The sequence below is a fragment of the Parambassis ranga genome, chromosome 2 (assembly GCF_900634625.1).
Source record: "Parambassis ranga chromosome 2, fParRan2.1, whole genome shotgun sequence".
NCBI lineage: Eukaryota > Metazoa > Chordata > Actinopteri > Ambassidae > Parambassis > Parambassis ranga.
This window is the reverse complement of record NC_041023.1, coordinates 42,547,752-42,565,188: the sequence shown is the minus strand read 5'-3', so window position 1 is coordinate 42,565,188 and position 17,437 is coordinate 42,547,752. Positions and strand designations below refer to the sequence as shown.

The window sequence follows — 17,437 nt, the reverse complement described above, 5'->3', positions numbered from 1 at the left end:
GGCTTAAATTGTTTGCTGTGTGTCACAGACTTAAAAACTGCCTCAGAACTACAGTTGCCAGCCATGTGGGAATAAGAGCAAATTGCTGTTTCAGGGTAGCAGTGTTCCTTTTATCTGGAACGCTCAGCTGGAGTGTAAACCTCCGGAGAGCTGTCAGTGTTGTGTTATTACTGTGCAGGTTTGGAGATACTTTGCAGCTGCAGATAAACACAGATACTTCTGAGAATGTATGCATGAGGGGATGACTAGATGTGATGAAGAAAACTGTGACTTGAATGCTTGATTCTTGTCTTCCTGTCAGACTCTGTCTCTCTCGTTGGCTCCTTCACTCTGCAACAGTCAGATGTGGGCAGGTTTCCAAAACAATTCTCATTTTGAATGCTGATTTCCCCGTCTTGTCTCGCCCCTCCAGGTTAATGTTTCCTCACCAGGCGCCCCCAGGGTCGCTTTCAAGCCTGACTGCAGACAGCTCGCCACCTCTGTCAGCCTCCTGAGCGAGCCGATCGATCGCCCCCGCCCAGCTCAACGAGACAGCATAGACAGTTCCGCTGCAACCAACAGCGGGTGGGCAGAGCAGCAACTGCGTTGCCCCGAGCCCTACTGCCTTGGCAGGACTGCATCACCATGGATACAGAGTCCACCTACTCGGGCTATTCCTACTACTCTGGGCGCTCCCGGGGTTCCCACAGGCACGGGTAAGCCTCGTTTTAAACTTCTTCCTGTGCGTTTTTGTTAAACTTAACACACTGCATTCCTATGATTGGATTGGTGTTGCTTCTAAGGACTGGTAAATACCATATGAAGTTAACATGAGGGTAGATTTTACGTAGTTTTACCTCAGAAAAGGCTCTCTGTCCACCTCCGTAAGCACATGGAGCCTTCAGCTCATGTATGCACATTAGTCTGTCAGCAGTGAAATGACTGCGGTTGACAGGCCTCAGGAAGGCAGCAGGAGACAGGTGCTGAAGAGGCCTGACTGACTGATGGCTCAGCGGATAAGTCGAGCGAGTCGACACGAGAGTAGGACATTAGAGAGGGTGCTCCTATTCCACAACAGCCCCTCCCGGGTCACTGAAGCCCCCCCCCCTCCGGCTCACTTGCCATATATCTCTCTGTGGTGCCACTCCCGATCTCGATGCCACCTGTTGCCATTAAGGCTGCTTCACTTTGTATCCCTTATATTGCACTCTTTATCTCTTTCCTCCCCATCGAATCTGTGCTCATTTTTTTGCTCCCATGAGCCAGCCGTGATTTGAATGCAGCAGCTGCCCCTGTGTAAGTCGCTGTTGACCTCTTCTCTGTGGTCCCCCTGCCTTTCCTCGTCCTCACTCTTGAATGGGGCCTGCACTTCTCTCCTGAGGATGTGTCGGTGCAGGCGTATCATCCCCTGGGGCAAGAATGTGTCCTTGCAGCTCAAAGTTACGTGCTACAAAAGTAGACATTCTCTGGAATCAAAGACGGGGGAGAGAGGTCAGTACTTTGGAAAGGAGGCAGCGGTCATGGCGGTGGTGGTGGCTTGTGTCCTCTTTGCTGTTTCTGTGGCCTTTCAAGTGAGTGACAGCAAATTGGAAAGGAACATATGGGCATCCCTGCCAGGCGCCATTCCGCTCCCCTGCTCCTCTGCCTCTGCCATGACTGTGCCAAAACCACCGGCTGGCCTCTAATTTCATATACAAAAAACTAAATTGTTGCCTTTGAAACCCCTTGCCATCCTCTTGTGAAGGTAATCTTTTTACGCTGAGGGGTGCCACGCGTGAGGCAGTTCCGGATCGCTGTTGTCTAATTACCCTGATGCCGGGAACAGATGCAGGCGTGTGGGAGTGTGTCCGCTACACCAATACAAACAAAATGTTTTTTTTTTTTAGTCAAAACTAGTTTTTTAGTCTTAAAAAGAGAATAAATGAATAAGGTTTGGCGTAGGGTTCTTGTTAACAGACGGGGGAGGGTTTTTGGAGTCGTTTTCTCTCATCACTGGCGGTTTGCCCCCCTCCTGTGTCAGACAATCCTTTACTGGTGTCCAAGATACTTCCACAAAAGATTCCCTTGGCTTGTCTGTGGACATGACTTCTTGCCAAAAACATGCTGAAGACACCATTTTTTTCCATTTGCGACTAGTGAATCCTTTATAATCCAATTATTTTCCACTGTACTCTTTTTTTTGGTAGCTTTGGGTGTGACGGTGACATAAATTCTTTTTTGTATTTAGCCAGAATCCAGGGCTGCAAAATTAATCCTTTGAACATTTTTCTCTCCTGACATTTTAAAGTCTCTGTGTGCTGCAATGTCAAGCAAGTAAAAACACATTTTATTCAACATGTTTTTGTAATCAACGTGGGTTAAAAATAAATCTGTTGCTAAAAGTAAAATCTAAGAATTTGGGTTTTCCTTGAACCATTTCAATCCATTGTTGATCAAATTTTAAGTTTTCTTCAATTTGTCTCTACAAAGTCCCCAAAGCTGGGCTCTTTTACTGCCTCAGTGTTGAGTATTTGAATGATTAGTAGGTTGCAAATCTCATATTAGCAGCTGCTCATGTGTAAAATTGGCTCTTTTGATTGCAATTACAGGGCAGCTCCCAGCATTCATAGGGGACTGAGACAGCTTTAAACTTGTTTAATTCACAATGATGACACTTCTCTAACAGGCTACCTGTGGCAAGCATATTTTTATTTTCATAGGTTTAATTATTCTGAAAGATAAGCTAATAAATACTTTAAAATACTTCAAGCCCTCTGTCACTCTTTAGCGTGATGAGTTAGCTCAAAGGGTGGTTGATCGGTTTTTACTTGGCGTCATAGTTCCATCCATTTGCCGGTGGCCGTACCTCCCACCAGTGCTTTGGCTGCTTTGTGTCACACAGGTGTGCGGGTTGCCCTGCCAGCCCAGGAGAGAACAAATTGGTCCACAAACAGCTTGGCAGGCCACCCTTGTTGGCTGTACTTCCTCACTAGCCTTCTTGCCACCCTTTGCGTGAGGTGGAGAATGTGATCACACTCATCCTCACGTGTTAGAGCCTAACTTGGCAGCACCGGCTCGCCTGGGGTCCTCTGCCCTCATCGAGCCCCGCCTCCCTCCCCTCCCATCCTCTGTGTTCCAAAAAGCCATACCCAATTCAAGGATCCACACTGGAAGTCAAATTTCATTAATCAAATCATAGAAGAGCACACTGTTGGAATACCAACAAGGCGGGTGCATGCTAATGAGACAGGAAGGGGATGTGGGAAGAGGGGGGGAAGGAGTCTGTGTTGGAAGTGAGGTTTCCACACATCGACATTATCCCAGAAGCTTGCTGAAGGGGGAATGAGAAAAAAGGGCTAAGAGAGGGGAGGGAGGGGCCGGCTGGCAGACAGAGGCCAGTCTGTTCCAACCACTCCATGGCTGCCCACAGGTCCGCTCACCTCTGCATTTCCTGTCTCTGTGCAGACACAATCACACAGTTTATAATGCGTGTTCACAGTTTCTGAGGTCTAGCTCGGCTTTGCACCTTCCTCTTTGCAGTCCTCCCTGCATAGTGAGAACAGGTGTTCTGTCTGTACTGTAACATGGCTCCCACAAGATCCAAGAATGAAGCTTTTATCCAAAAATATAGTTTTTTTCTCTTTTCATCACATCCTTCTGTTTTGTCTCTTCTCTTCTCCCCTTTGTATCTGCTACCTTTTCCTTTGCTGCTTATTATTCTGATGATGACTTTGAAGTCAGATCACTGCTGCTCCTCCGTGCTCCTGCTTCTTCAGCACTCCTCCCAATTAATAAGCACAATCAGTGCCAGCGCTTGACTGATGATCCCTCCCGCTAGAATAACCATCAGTTTAGTCATGATGATGGCTGTAATAATATTTAAAGTAATAATGATAGTGGTAATATATTTAAAGTCCTACGTCAACCTCCTAATCTCCTGGATTTATTAGATAAGAACATGTCAGGAACTCTGTCAGTGTAGGAGCTGGCTGCAGGCTATTGAAAATGAGCTTTCTCCTACCGTCTGTGCAAATTTGAAATACAAAACACTGTGTGATTTTTTTGTAGGAAATCGAGTCCACATCTAAAGGGAAGTGCAAGAATAGAGGCGGAAAGCAGACTGGTTCACACCCTTTAATGAAAACACTTGGATCCAATGCAGCACTGTTAGACTGCAATGTTTCCACAGCTGTCAATCACACCGTTTCCTTCATTACTCCTGCAGACAGGATGTCCTGTTCATTACAGTTATGAATTGTTATTGTTTAAGAGTATCATTCACGGGTCATGTGAGTTCTGTGTTTGCATTTTTACATCCTCTGTTTTTCAAAGCACTGCAAATCAGACAAAACGTATTGATTTGTTTTTTGTCACATGACTGCTAATCGTGTTCCAGAGGGTGAAGGGTAAAAAAAATAATAATAAAAAAAAAAAAAACACAGTTAATGTAGGTGTAAAAAGAAGATTAGAATATGTGTTTGAATGTCTTAATTAAGAGCAACACAAAAAAGCCCTCCTGTGTTGTGGAAATTAGATTTGTTACACTTCTGTTGTGATGTTGCCCACAGAAAGAAGTGATTACCATGAAACAACAAGCTTAGTGACAGCAGCAAACTTAATTAGCATTTAGCTAAATAAAAACAAACTGCGTTGCTTTCTTAAGGCAACGGCTGAGAGAGAGAGAGAGAGGAAAAAATCATATAAATTCTCTTTCATTTACCTGATTGCAGCATCTTCTATATAAGATCTGGCAACCTCAGCTCTGGTGTCTGTTCTCAGGCACTCTCATTCAGTGACAGTGCCCTCAAAAAGCTCTAGAGCACAATACCTGGAAAACACAGCTATATATGTATATAACTGCATTCGGCTGGAACTATAACATATTGTGTGTACATCCAAGATGTCAGCAGCCTGAGGGGGAAGGAGACAGATGAGGGATTAACTGTGGCTTTCCTCTGGTAATGGAGCTGCAGAGTGGGCACTATGCCATGTGGCTGTGGTGATGCTGGGCGGAGGATGGGGAGACCCGCTGTTCACGCTCTGCACAGGATTAGGGCTGTAAGAGCAGGGGGTCAGTGCAGCTAATGGAGCTCATACTGTATGCTGCAGCTCACATAGACAGAGACAGAGACAGGGGGATACAGTGATGGAGGAGGGGGAGAGAGTATAAAAGGATGCAGAGAATATCATTGAATCATTTTTCTGTGACTGTGTTAAAGACTATTGAACCTCAACAGGCTATTTGTAGATTGTCTTAATTAATCTTCTCCCACACTAAGTAGGAACTTTTTTCTTTTCCTTGTGTTTCAGTGAGCGGAGCCGGGATCGCCACAAGTCACGCAGCAAAGACAGCCGCTCAGAAAAATCTGTAACAATTAACACACCGCCTGCAGAGCCACTGCTGGGAGACTCGTCTGTACGAGGAGAGCAGGTCCAGGTAGGGCTCTCCTGTATCACCAGACTACTCTAGAAGCCTTTTACACATGAATCACAGCACTATTTCTGTCAGTGCCCTCCTATTATTCACTAGTGTCGCTGCCAGTTGCTGTATGTTGCTTTATGGATGCATAACTCCAAAAGTCTGATTTATGAAGGAATTGGAGCACAAGAGATTTATCAGTCACTAGTCAAAATGAGCTGGAATGATAATTGTGTTTATCAGTCTGGGCTGGGACAGGCCATCTGGTATTTCAGGGCAAAAGCCAGAAGGGACAGTCCACTTTTGGCGAGGTCTGGGCCGTCACTTTTAGGAAGTCTCTCTCCGACAAATACTTGCAACAGGATATGGAGGCAGAAATCTGCCTCTCTGAGCAGTAAAACTTTGCTTTGTCCCTTTTCTTGCATGAGTAAATGATGTGTGCATGTTGAAAATGAGGAAGTAGCTTCAGCGGCCCCCTCCAAAATGGACCAGGCCGAGCCAAAACAGCAGCTTGGCTTATTTTGACTGTAAAAAATCAAACCTTATCCTCAGGAATCATGGTGAGGTGGACGTCTATGAACACACACACAATAATTATGTGATGGATTATTTGACAACAGACAAATATAAGGTAGGAAACTGGAGTCGATATTTTTCTTTCATTTAAAGTGGGAGGCAGACATTAGATTATTTTACTTGGATTCAGATAAAAGGAAGATCAAATCACAGACAGGTCGATCAGATAACAGTGTGTTAACTAGGATGGTTGGCTGCAAGTTGGCATGTTAGGACGTGAAATTCCAGGTAGCACTTTAGGGATGCTGGTGTTCTTGGTTCAATAACAGTCATGACGATGGAACGTGAGTCACAGCCAATTTGTTTCCTTAATTTTTGTGTGCTGTTGTTGAGCCAAAATGATTTATGACCCTTAAATAAAGTAGAAGTGTGGATCAGTAGAAAAATGTTTTACATTAATTGAATTAATAATCTGTCTTGTGAAGTGTGGAAATTTTTCTTCAAGTGTTCTTCGTTTCCTTCTGGTAAAAAGTCAAATGAAAGGCGTGATGCAGATTGTAGCACGCAGGCGGCTTAACCAAGTTAAATTGTTTGGGCCCTCATCAAGTGTTGGACTTAACCAGCTGAAAGGAAAACATGACAAACACACATCATCAGTAACTGACCTAGTTGGCGCACACTTCCTTCCTTGTAGCAAGACTTCATTAGTACAGCCAGTGTATGTGTGTCTGTGTTTTTTCGTCTGCATAGTGTGTCTAATTTTAACACAAGACAGGATTTACCACATGGCACAGCCATCCTTAGTATTTTGCTCTTCATGTCTAATTCATGCCGTGGCCTGCAGTGGTGCCGCTGACAGGGTGGGGAGTGTTTGGCTTTAGTTTGAGTAATCAGGGCCACCAATTCTACTGAGAGTGAGGCTCTGCACAAATCCTTGTTTGTGTCTCACATATGCTTCTGTGTGTGAATGCTTTTGCGTCTGTGTGTGTCAGTCTTGTCTCAAAGTCTCAGTGTGCGCCGTTGCGCTCATTACTCCACTGCTGGGACTTAATCAGAGTCTTGGCTGACAGAGCAGCACATCGCTCCGGGCAGGGATGTCCTCACGAAGTTTCTCATGGCTGTGTCTGAGCTGCATTACTGGAGGAATTAGAAAAGAAGAGAGGTTGCTTTACATGTAAATATGTTAGAAAATATGACAGAAGAGATTAAGTCTGACACCAAATCAGACGGAGATTGTTTAAAGGATTGGCCTGCTGTCAAGAGAAGGTGTTTACATGTGTCGCTTGGCAGTGAGCGTCCGCGTTTTGGGAAGTACATTTTTGTATGTTGCACTTGTTATTTCTTGTCTAAACAATAAGCTGGGCAACAAAGTTCCTTTTACTGTGAAACATACCCACAAAGACACCTCTCTTTGTGTCATCAGCGTTGCTCGATATGTTTGAACAGAACACATCCAGCAGGTTGTTCTCATATCAGGAACCAAGCCAAAGCTCCGGGCTGTATGCTAATGTGTGATTGTGAGAAATACACTCCAAATGCTCTGTTAAATCTTTGAGTCTATGTGGTATCAGTAGATGTCAGTGGGACGGACACCACTGCTCTGTTTTTCTGCCTGGATGATTGTAAATAACAATGGAGGTGAGTGCCTGAGTCGTGTGAGTAATTGGGTCAATTCATCCTGTTGTGATTGTGTATGTAACTGGATATGTGGATAACTGGAGTGGATATTAAGAGGTGAATGGGATAGCTCAGGTCAGTATAGCATGGCAGCTTTGCAGCTTAGGAGTGTGTTTTGGGGTTTGATTGTATGAGGTGTCAACCAGGAGAAATGTGATATGTTTAAACCATGAGGGATTCTTTGAGAATTAGCTCCTTCCCATGCACAGAGAAAGTGGAGCTGGCAGTATTTTTTGGTTGTTTGTGTGCAGTTTGGGCAAAGAAGCTGATATCGCTTTGTGTGATCAAGTACAATATTTGGGACTGAATTGTGATTGTCCAGACAGTTCAGATCTTGTTGTGTGTCATTCCTCCTCTGTCAGTGCTGTTCCCCTTCATTCAACCCAACCCACAGCTACTAATCTCATTACGACACACCTCCCGGCATCACTCGACATTCTGCAGCGCAGGTTGTTCTGCTGACACAGAGTGGCTCACAGGCAGCCATGTCTGGTCCTTGCAGGGCACTTGCGCTCATGTTTGGGCTCTCTTCTCTGTGTTAAGAGCCTCCTGGCTCAGTCTTCTGTGAGACAGAATCCCACAGAGATTCGTGATTATCCTGGTGCTTTGTGTGCATGTCTGTGCTTTTTTTCAAGCTCTGCTGGTGGGCCTAACACTTTCCTACAGACAGTTTGGAAGGCATTTTTTTGTAAGGAGGTTGTTTTTTTTTCATTTTCATTATTTAGTCATCAAAGAAAGAGAGACAGGAACCACATGCAAATAAGTGACAGGTTCGTAGGTACTGTCCTGCCTCCATTCTGCCAAGAGAGCAACAACCTGAACCTCCCACACCAAGCCTCAATTCACTTTAGACGTCGCATAACATTCATCCAGCTTTATTTACAATCTATAATTTGGTTGCAAAATACAGTACATCATGTACTGCTAACTGCTGCTGCAAATGTGTTATTTAAAGTCACATATTTTTTATTAAACTATCATTTATTGGGGACTACTTTCAGCAGTGGATTGACACGTTCTGAACTTGTCAATACTAAGAATTCCACAGAAGACCTGAACTTCCCTTTTAAGACTTGTTATCAGGCTGAAGTTCTGTGTTTTTTTCCTCCACCCACGTGCACACAGACACACACATTAACACACATGTAGCCATGTCAGTGGCAGCACGGCGACACCACAGTGCTCACTGGGCCAGAAGCAATGGACGGAGAGTGGTGCTGAGGCAAGAGATGAACAGAGGAGGAGGAGGAGGAGGATGCCTTAAGGGAAAGATGGAAGGAGAGAGAGAGAATAATGGAGGGGGCGAAACACAGTAGATAATCTGTGTGTTATCGGTTTATGCCTTGTTTAATTATTACTTCTCCACTCCTCTTTCTCCCCCTCTCGCCCTCTCCCTCTGTCCATCCATCCTTTTACCCCACGCTGCTTCATCCCAGCTGCTGTCAGGATAGCCCATGTGATTGTTTCCTCACTCCCGCCCTCCCTGATCCTTCTTCCTCCCCTCTCCTGTTCTCCACGCTCCCTCGCTCTCTTGTCTTTCTCTATAAAGCCCCTTACATTATGTGGCAAGTGAGCGTACAGTCCCATACAATATCTCCTGAGGCATGATGGGAGAGATTTCTATATAAAGACGGATAAAGGGAGGGCCGAGCTTCAGATCAGGAGAGAGTCAGAGGGGTCAGTCACACACTCACACTGAGGGATGGAGCGCGGGAAAGAAGGCAGCAGCTGAGTGCAGAGAGGACGTTTGTGTGAGCCGGACTGAGCCTATGTTTGGTAGGCGAGCATTTCAGGATGCAGTCCCCTGCAGCAGTGATGGAGGCCGAAGATGAAGTGCTGCAGATGCTGCAGGTGGGTGAGACGGTTGAGGAGATAGAGGAAGTTATTGTCACCACCATAGAAGACGACTCTAACACAAACTCACCTACAGTGGCCGGCGGTGGTCCAGGAACTAAATCAAGCCAGGTAAGACTTGACAAACACTTGAACAGCGGTTGGTTCATGTGCTAGGATGGAGGCCCTGCCGGGCAGATCTCTGCTTTTATGTGGCTATGACTGTGTTTGACCTCTTACATTGAGCGTTAGACAGCTGCGCCGCAGGGTGTTTGTAAGTCAACATCTGCCCCTTTAATTGATTATGTAATAATAAAACACACTCGAATGTGTAACATATCTTGTTGTTATAAAGGTGAGCAGGATTTTTTGGATTCTGTGCTAAAGTACAAGTTCTGTACTGCCCCAGAGTTTTCTGTGCATAATCCATCCCAATCATACGGCAATTTAGCTCTTTATCAGCTGCCAGTCTGCCATTGTTCCACAGTTACTGCTCTATCCATGGGAATTAGTCGAGGAAAGTTGTTTAAGTGTTCCCCTTCCTTGTCCTGACAAGCTCCTGGCAGCCACATGCGCTGTCCGCACTTTGAACAAAGGTGGTTTTAAATGGCTATAAAGAGCTCTTTGAGAATGCTTGTTGCTATATTTTACACACACACACACACACACACACACACGCTCACACACACCTTGCCTCCCAGGAGTGAGTAGAGTGCACTGAGTAAGGAGCTTTGTTTGCAGCGCAGTTACAGCAGGACAACAGAAAACAGGCTTTTAGCGGACATTTGATTTACTCTGTGAGACAATGGCTGTTATTTTTACTCTAGTGGAGAAAGAAGGCAGACATTGAAAGCTTTGTAAATGGCTTACCTAGTGTGGAGCATGCTATATATATATGTATGTATACACAATTTTCCTCTGAGCATCCTTTGCTGCGGCATTAGACTAATCATTTCTTAGCTGCTCTGGTGTTTAATCTGCAAAATGAGTTATCTCACCCAGGACCACAGCTTTGGCAAAAACAGCTGAAACTGTCATCCAGTTTATCATCAAACCCCCCCCCCGAAGGCATTTTGAATGAAGGCCCAACAAGCTGTTCAGTAATGCAATATGATGCATCCAACAAATGCCTCTGTGCAGTTCAGATGTCGAGCTGGATGTGTTTAAAGCTCAGCCGCTACTGTATCATGTTGCTGCACTTAGCTTCCAGTCTCGTCGTTTTTTTTCTTTTACATCAGGGAAATACTTTTACGGCACATTCTGCTTCTTATCATACTGGTCCTGTCGTGCTGTTGAAACTGCCTCCACTCGGCCGTTTTCAATGCTGCCATTATCTGTTGCTGGTTGGAACAAGATGGAGAGATTTCCCTTTAAGAGTTGGATATTGTTTCCGTAAGTGTAAAATCAGAGTACTTTTTAGAAACTGTATTTTTTTTTTTGCTTTGCTTTAATGGGGGATTTCGTGCTCTCTTTAGAGTTGGTTATCTAGAAGATTTGTAAAAACTATTTGCACTTTTAAAACAGAATGACTCAATTTAAATAAAGATGGAGAAACCTGCAGTGACATTACAGCTGTAGAGCTGTTACTGAATTGAGGATGTTTTTCAGGAACTAGTGCCTGGAATTGGTCCATGTCTTCTCTCCTCTCAGCTGCTTACAGACCTCTGTCTGGGTTGAATAAGTCACCCCAGACTCAGGACATGAGTAGACCTGACAGGTGTTGAGTTATGGGCATTCACATGTAGTTGTGAGTAGATGATTTCACGTGTTGGTGTGTCTTTGAGGTAATGATCTCTGGCTCTAGCTTCCGACTTCCCTTTCCTCTCTGGATCGATTTCTCTCTATCTAATTGGCTGTCTTGTTATTGAACTTTTCTGTTGCGCTCCTGCCCTTTCTGTTCGTTTATTTCTGCCTCTTTGTTCCCTCCCTTAGTGCTGTTTCACCTATTTTCACGTGATGAATGGGACAGGGCCTCCTGCGAGGCTGCTGGTACTGAACCAGATCAGCCTGTGGTGATTGGTTAATCCCACGAGGAAATGTAGGTCACTAATGTCTATTTTTATTCATGCTGGCAGAGGGAAAGCCCAGGTATAGCACAGTGAGAATCCTCACAGACTTACTACATCTTTAAGTGCTTTTATTTGTGGACTTACAGTGCTGTGTAAAAACAGTGATGGAGTTCTTCTTGATGGAGTCCTTGAGCACTGTGTGAAACAAGGGCAAAGAGTGATGAGTGCTGATGAGTGTATCTCAGCCACGAGGCGTGAGGAGCTGTGATTCATGTCTCCCCTGGGTGTTGTTGAGGTATGTTGCGGTCATAGAGGCACTCTTAATGCCTATTGATTTCCTCTCCTACACACACACACACACACACACCATGCCTCTCTTCACTAGCTAGACTGTAGTCAGACAGGAGTGAGACTTGAGAGTCTGGCAGCAGCTAAACAGGAGAGCTGCTGCTGTGTGACTGCTAGTTGTCTTGATGCTTCCAGCTTGTGGATGACCTTCTTTAGAGCACTTATTTCTGCTAATACAAAAAGAAAATAATGAGGTTTTGCTTACTTTAGTTCTCTGTAGGGGATAATTGCTTCATGTGAATAAAAAGCCTGTTGCACAAGTCTCTGTGGAGAGGCTGAGGGCTCTCCAGTCCGCCTCTCTCATTATTAATGAAGTGGCTTTCACTGCTTTCCTCCACAAACAATCACTACTCCAATTGCCTGGACTGACATATGTTTTATTTATGTTGGTTTTTGTACCATGTTCTGTCAGATTCTATTAATCTCCCCTTAAAGGAGCACTTTGTAAACAAATGTAGTACATAAATATGTGTTTACTGACTTAACAGGATAAATAAATCATTGTAGAGGAGCAAATTCGTCATAATGTTGGTGTTGATTTTTCTTTAATCAAAAAAAGTAAGATGGAGAACCATCGTCAGGGTGCCTAGAGGGATGTGGTAACATCTTCTCCCTCTGACCCTTTGAACTCCAGGTCATGCACGCCGCCGTCTGGTTTCGTGCTCATGAAACGGGCCAGTCATGATGTTTGTCAGGAGTATTTACGATCACGCTGTCATGCCAAAGGTCAGATGAACCTGAGGCGGCTTTCGGTGAAGGATCTCATCAAAGAGACCGTTCACAGAAACCTATACCAGCAGTCAACATGCTACCTCTATTGCCTGGTAGTAGTGCTATAAATAGAAAAGATTACATCACTTTAATAGCTTTGGTTTATGCTCATATTCACCCTAAGATTTGTCAAAAATAGCCCATTTGCTGTAACAAGCTTTTGTTCTTCTGTTCTGCCTCCTTGGGGCATCTAAGAAGCTTCTTGACTCTTTTGTGACCAGGAGTCACATGACAAAAAATCAGCGAGGCTTCCTACAGTTAATACGCAGAGTGAAAAAGTAGTTTCTGTAGGCTGTATAGATGTATTTTATTATTACTATACACAGTATAGTACATAGTAGCATCTTTCTAGTTTCAAAGACAACCTGAGCATACAGCCTGGGTCCTCCTATTGTTCTGCTTCATCTCTGCTGTTTTAACCCTAAGGCAAGTGGGATACACTCCGTCCCAATGCACCATCCTCCTCCTCCTCCTCTCCCTCTTCCTTCTAACCCCTTCAGTAAAAATGTTTATAATGCATCTTCTCCATGATGTCTTCTCTGCTAGTATGGGGCACATCCTATTGGTATGATCCTCAAAATAGGACATTCTATTTCATTTTGGCTGATGGAAAAAAGCTGTTATTGAATGTCCTCATTGCTGATGGCAGTTCATTATCTGCCCTTTTTTTTTGCTGGCAGGAGCAGCCGCTCACAGGGCTGCTTTAGCAGCTTGTTATGACTACCGTGTAAAGAGTCCTTATCTGTGTTGTTCTAACAGCTCTGCTCCGACACCGCTGACCTTCATTATCTGCGGATGCAGTCAGACCCAGCCGTCAGCGTATAGCCCAGTTGGCAGCTTGCTCTGTTGACTTTTTCCACTTCCATTTTCTCCTTCTCACATGCTCAGAAATAAACCTCTTTCTGATCTGTTTAACTGCCCTCTTCACAGCTGAAACGTACATCTCTTGTGTTCTTCTTCATTTTGTCAGGATGACAACTGGGGCGAGACCACCACCGCAGTTACAGGCACGTCAGAGCACAGCCTCTCTCAGGAGGACATCGTTCGCATCACCAAGGACTTGGAGGACAGTGTGGGGCTTGATTGCCGCCGCTACTTCACCCGGACCCTAGCTGTGATACTGGGACTCCTGGTGTTCCTCACGCCGTTGGCCTTCCTTGTGCTTCCTCACCTCCTCTGGCCAGAGAAGCTTCAGAGCTGCGGGACAGCCTGCGAGGGCCTCTTCATCTCTGTGGCCTTCAAGCTGCTCATACTGCTGCTGGCTGTCTGGGCTCTTTTCTTTAGGCCAGCACGGGCAGGCCTCCCACGGGTCTTTGTTTTCCGGGCCCTCCTTGCTGTGCTGGTGCTGCTGTTTGTGGTGTCATATTGGCTCTTCTATGGAGTCAGGATACTCGATTCACAGGTGACCATGAACTATAATACTTATCCTGTACTGTAAGTGCACAGTGCGACTATAAATACACACAGAAATCTCCAGTAGCAGGAGGAGGAGTGGAAGAGGTCTCTTGTATTGCACAAACATTCATTTTTAATGCCCCTCAGGAGCTCAACAAAATCACAAACAACCAAAACATAGATATTTGGTTTCCCCAGTTCCATGTGTATACTGTGAGTCATAATTTAAATCCCTGTCGGTGATTCAGAATGCCAGAGGAAAACACAAACACACACACACAGAGACCTTTGAAATGTTTCTAAATATTCATATGCACTACATTTAGTCTTACATGTGCATGCTCTCATGTTTCATCCCTGCAGGAGTTGTATGTTTGCACACATTTTACACATGTTTTGTATGCAATCGGTTACTAATAACTCCCTGTCTTTGCAGGATGAGAATTACCAGGGCATCGTGCAGTACGCCGTGTCACTGGTTGACGCTCTGCTTTTCATCCACTATCTGGCCATCGTACTGCTGGAGCTCCGGCAGCTTCAGCCATGCTTTTCTGTGTGCGTCGCACGTTCTACAGACGGCGAGACTAGACACTACAACCTGGGTCAGCTCAGGTGAGGCTCACTTCCTTCTGACACTTCGTATTGCTATGCTATGATACGGATTGTTACACATTTGAGCTTAGTTGAATGTTTACACCTCCAGAACATTCAACCGTCACTCTCACATACAAATCTTGCTCTGATCAGCATAAAACAGTCAGTTACTTTGTAAGAAGGGATCAGAATACCGAGATGACCTCTGTGCAGGTAGAGACAGATGAGGAGGAAGAGGAAGAGATGGGAGGAAGATGGGTGCCGTGCTGACTCGGGCGAAAAGGGGATAGAGGAGGAGAACATGTGGGTGAGATGACAGCATAGGGAACAACAGAAACTGGGACACCTCAAGTGAGAGTTATAGGACATGAGAGGGAAATAACTGGTTTCCAGACTCAGAGAGGGGGGGGGGGAAGGATTTCATACTGGGAAAGTCAAGAAAGCAATGGAGGTGCCTGAAGGAAGAGTGACAATCATGTCGAAAGTGAAACTGAATGTTCAGCCACGGGAAGACAATGAAGAGACCGACAAAGTGGCTGATGGGAAGAGAAAATTGTGCCAGGAGAAAATAAAAGAAAGAGGAGAGGGTGTGGAAGACTTCAGAGAGGAAACTCCTCAGAACAGAGCTGCAGACAGAGGGCGGAGTACAGAGGAAAGACCCAGGAGACTGAATCTACGAGAGGGAGCCAAAGAGAGAATAGAGAATGAGGGATTAATAGTTAATGGGAGGGTAGTGTTGAAGAATCCTCAAATGTATGTGTGAATGGAAGAAAGGGGAGGCGTGTGGGTTTGTGTGTGTGTGTGTGTGTCTGTGTGTGCAGGAAAGAACAGCTCAGACTCGACCAACCAGGTTTTTACGACCTTATCGGCTTTGAGGAAAAACAGGAAGATCCCATTTTTAGCCAAACAGAGCAGCTCTCCTGCTGCTCTGTAATATCAATCTTCAGCCCCCATCTCTCTCACACACAGACATATACACTCTTGCTTATGGGCAGAATCTGATGGATTTATGGAAGGACCTGGTTTATGACAGGATGGATGAAACACTATCTTGGTTTAGCAGGTGTACTACTTCATACATACCTTTCCCACATTGTGTTTTATAGGACGGTTTATTCTGATTTTGTAAAAGACTAAAAAAGAGTATTGACCCTCATATTGATTTGCACTGGTAGAAACGGGTCAGACAAGTGTGTGTGTGTGTGTAATGGCTGGTGTGTTAGCTGGCTGCCTTGGGGGTGTTGTCCTTTGTAAGCTGTGCCATTCATCCCTGCTTGGCCGGCAGCAGGCCCGGCCTCGCTCTGTTGTCCGTCTGTGACTGTAAACACACAGCTAATTAGAGCTCCCTGCAGACTGCAGCGCAGCATCTGGTCGGCCTGACGCACACACGCATGGGTAATCGTGCCGTATACATGCAAATGACAGATTCGTGCACATGTAGCCACAAACGCGAACCGTGCATTTTGCAGAGACGTCCGGAAACAAGTCAGTGTTTTGTTTTCTCAGCCAATCTCTCGTGTATCTCTGCTGCGGCTGCTGCTCACATTCCTGTTTCTCTGGCATCCGTCTGTAGCCTTATCATAATGGGGACCCTGGCTGAGCCCTGGGGCCCTGAGGGCTTGTCTCTGTCTGCCTTGCCTTTGATTTCAATCTGAGAGCCAGAGGAACCTTTCAGTCTCCTTGTTTGACCGGACACGTTGAATATGGGACGCATTCCTTTTTGCCTGGGAGAATTGTTGCAGAGCAGTGGGGGTTAAGCACATTCACTGTTGGGGACTTCCCTGACTGGGCAGTCCTGAGTAGCAACGTTGGAACAGTGGTCGGCTACCTACTAAGGTTTATGATTGAATTACAAACTCATCTTTATTTCTCCTCTTAGTTTGCAGTCCTGCTGTGGTTTGATCAGCTTTGTGTCATGCTTGCTCAGCTTAATAATTGATAGAATTTGGGAGGTGGTCACCAATAAACAATGGCCCTTGTTTGCAGTGGCTCTGAATGCATAATATAAGAGAGGGCTGTCTGAGTTTCTGGAGCGTTATCACTCTCCCTCCTGCCCCTTTGGCGAAAATGAACGCCGCCTCCGGTCTTGCAAAGCAATCAGCGCAGGTTGTTTGTTTTCCAGATGAATAATGCTGCATTGCTGAAATCTAAATTTACTTCAGACTGTATTGATATCCTCTATGGAAAAGGTACTAGCATTACTAGAAGTACAGAGAAGTTGTGAAAGAATGTGGATTGTTCTAATGTCTAAATGTTTTCCAGATGCTGTGCAAATTCAGCTTCCACACAAACAGACAGGCTCTGTCCTCTTTTCACTAGTCGTGTATTTTTAGTCTGCACCCTTCTAAACATCTGTCTCATAACTCTGTTAGCCTCTCTTGATGCTACTGTCAGCTCTTGTACATGTGACTGTCACCAGATGGCAGAGTAGTAAGAATGAATGACATTTTACTGCTGCCTGGATGCCTGGGTGGTTTCTACCCGACTGTGATGCAGCAAATGAATACGCGGCTTGTTCTGAGGCAGGAATAAAAGTTGGAGGTCAGAAAGTTTCATCTGTGGGTCAGAGGTCACGCTGTGATCCTTCTTCGGGATAACGGGAAGCGCATGCTGCTGGCTAGCATGTGCTGTTGTTGGTGAATATTGAGTTAGCTTTCAGCTTGGACAGAAGAATGACACAGGACACACTGAGGGTTCACATATCTGTGGATACAAAAAGGGGCCAGTGTTTAGAAGTGAAGTTGTGTGTTGGTGCACAGCTGTCAGCATCTGCTGCCCTCCTGTCAGCCAAAAGGGAGCTCATGGGCCTGAGCTTACAGTCCACAGCTCATAAATCCTTGTGTGGGGGCTGCATACAGTGTGATAGCATATTAGCATTGTGAGCAATGTTTCTTTTTAATACTTCACTATTAGCTGT

The 17,437-nt window shown here is 45.2% G+C and overlaps 1 protein-coding gene across 3 annotated transcripts in view; it reads left to right on the top strand.

The window, feature by feature from the left end:
- LOC114453050 (vang-like protein 1) overlaps nucleotides 1-17,437 on the top strand; it is a 38,297-nt gene that overhangs the window by 5,884 nt on the left and 14,976 nt on the right. For all 3 annotated transcript variants that reach the window (XR_003672407.1, XM_028432698.1, XM_028432684.1), the window contains exons 2-5: nucleotides 413-695; nucleotides 5,269-5,395; nucleotides 13,502-13,933; nucleotides 14,363-14,538. Coding sequence is in view for 2 of the 3 variants with exons in the window: in XM_028432698.1 (XP_028288499.1) it covers nucleotides 625-695; nucleotides 5,269-5,395; nucleotides 13,502-13,933; nucleotides 14,363-14,538 (806 nt within the window). In the remaining variant the exon portion in view is untranslated. The remainder of the gene's footprint in view (nucleotides 1-412; nucleotides 696-5,268; nucleotides 5,396-13,501; nucleotides 13,934-14,362; nucleotides 14,539-17,437) is intronic.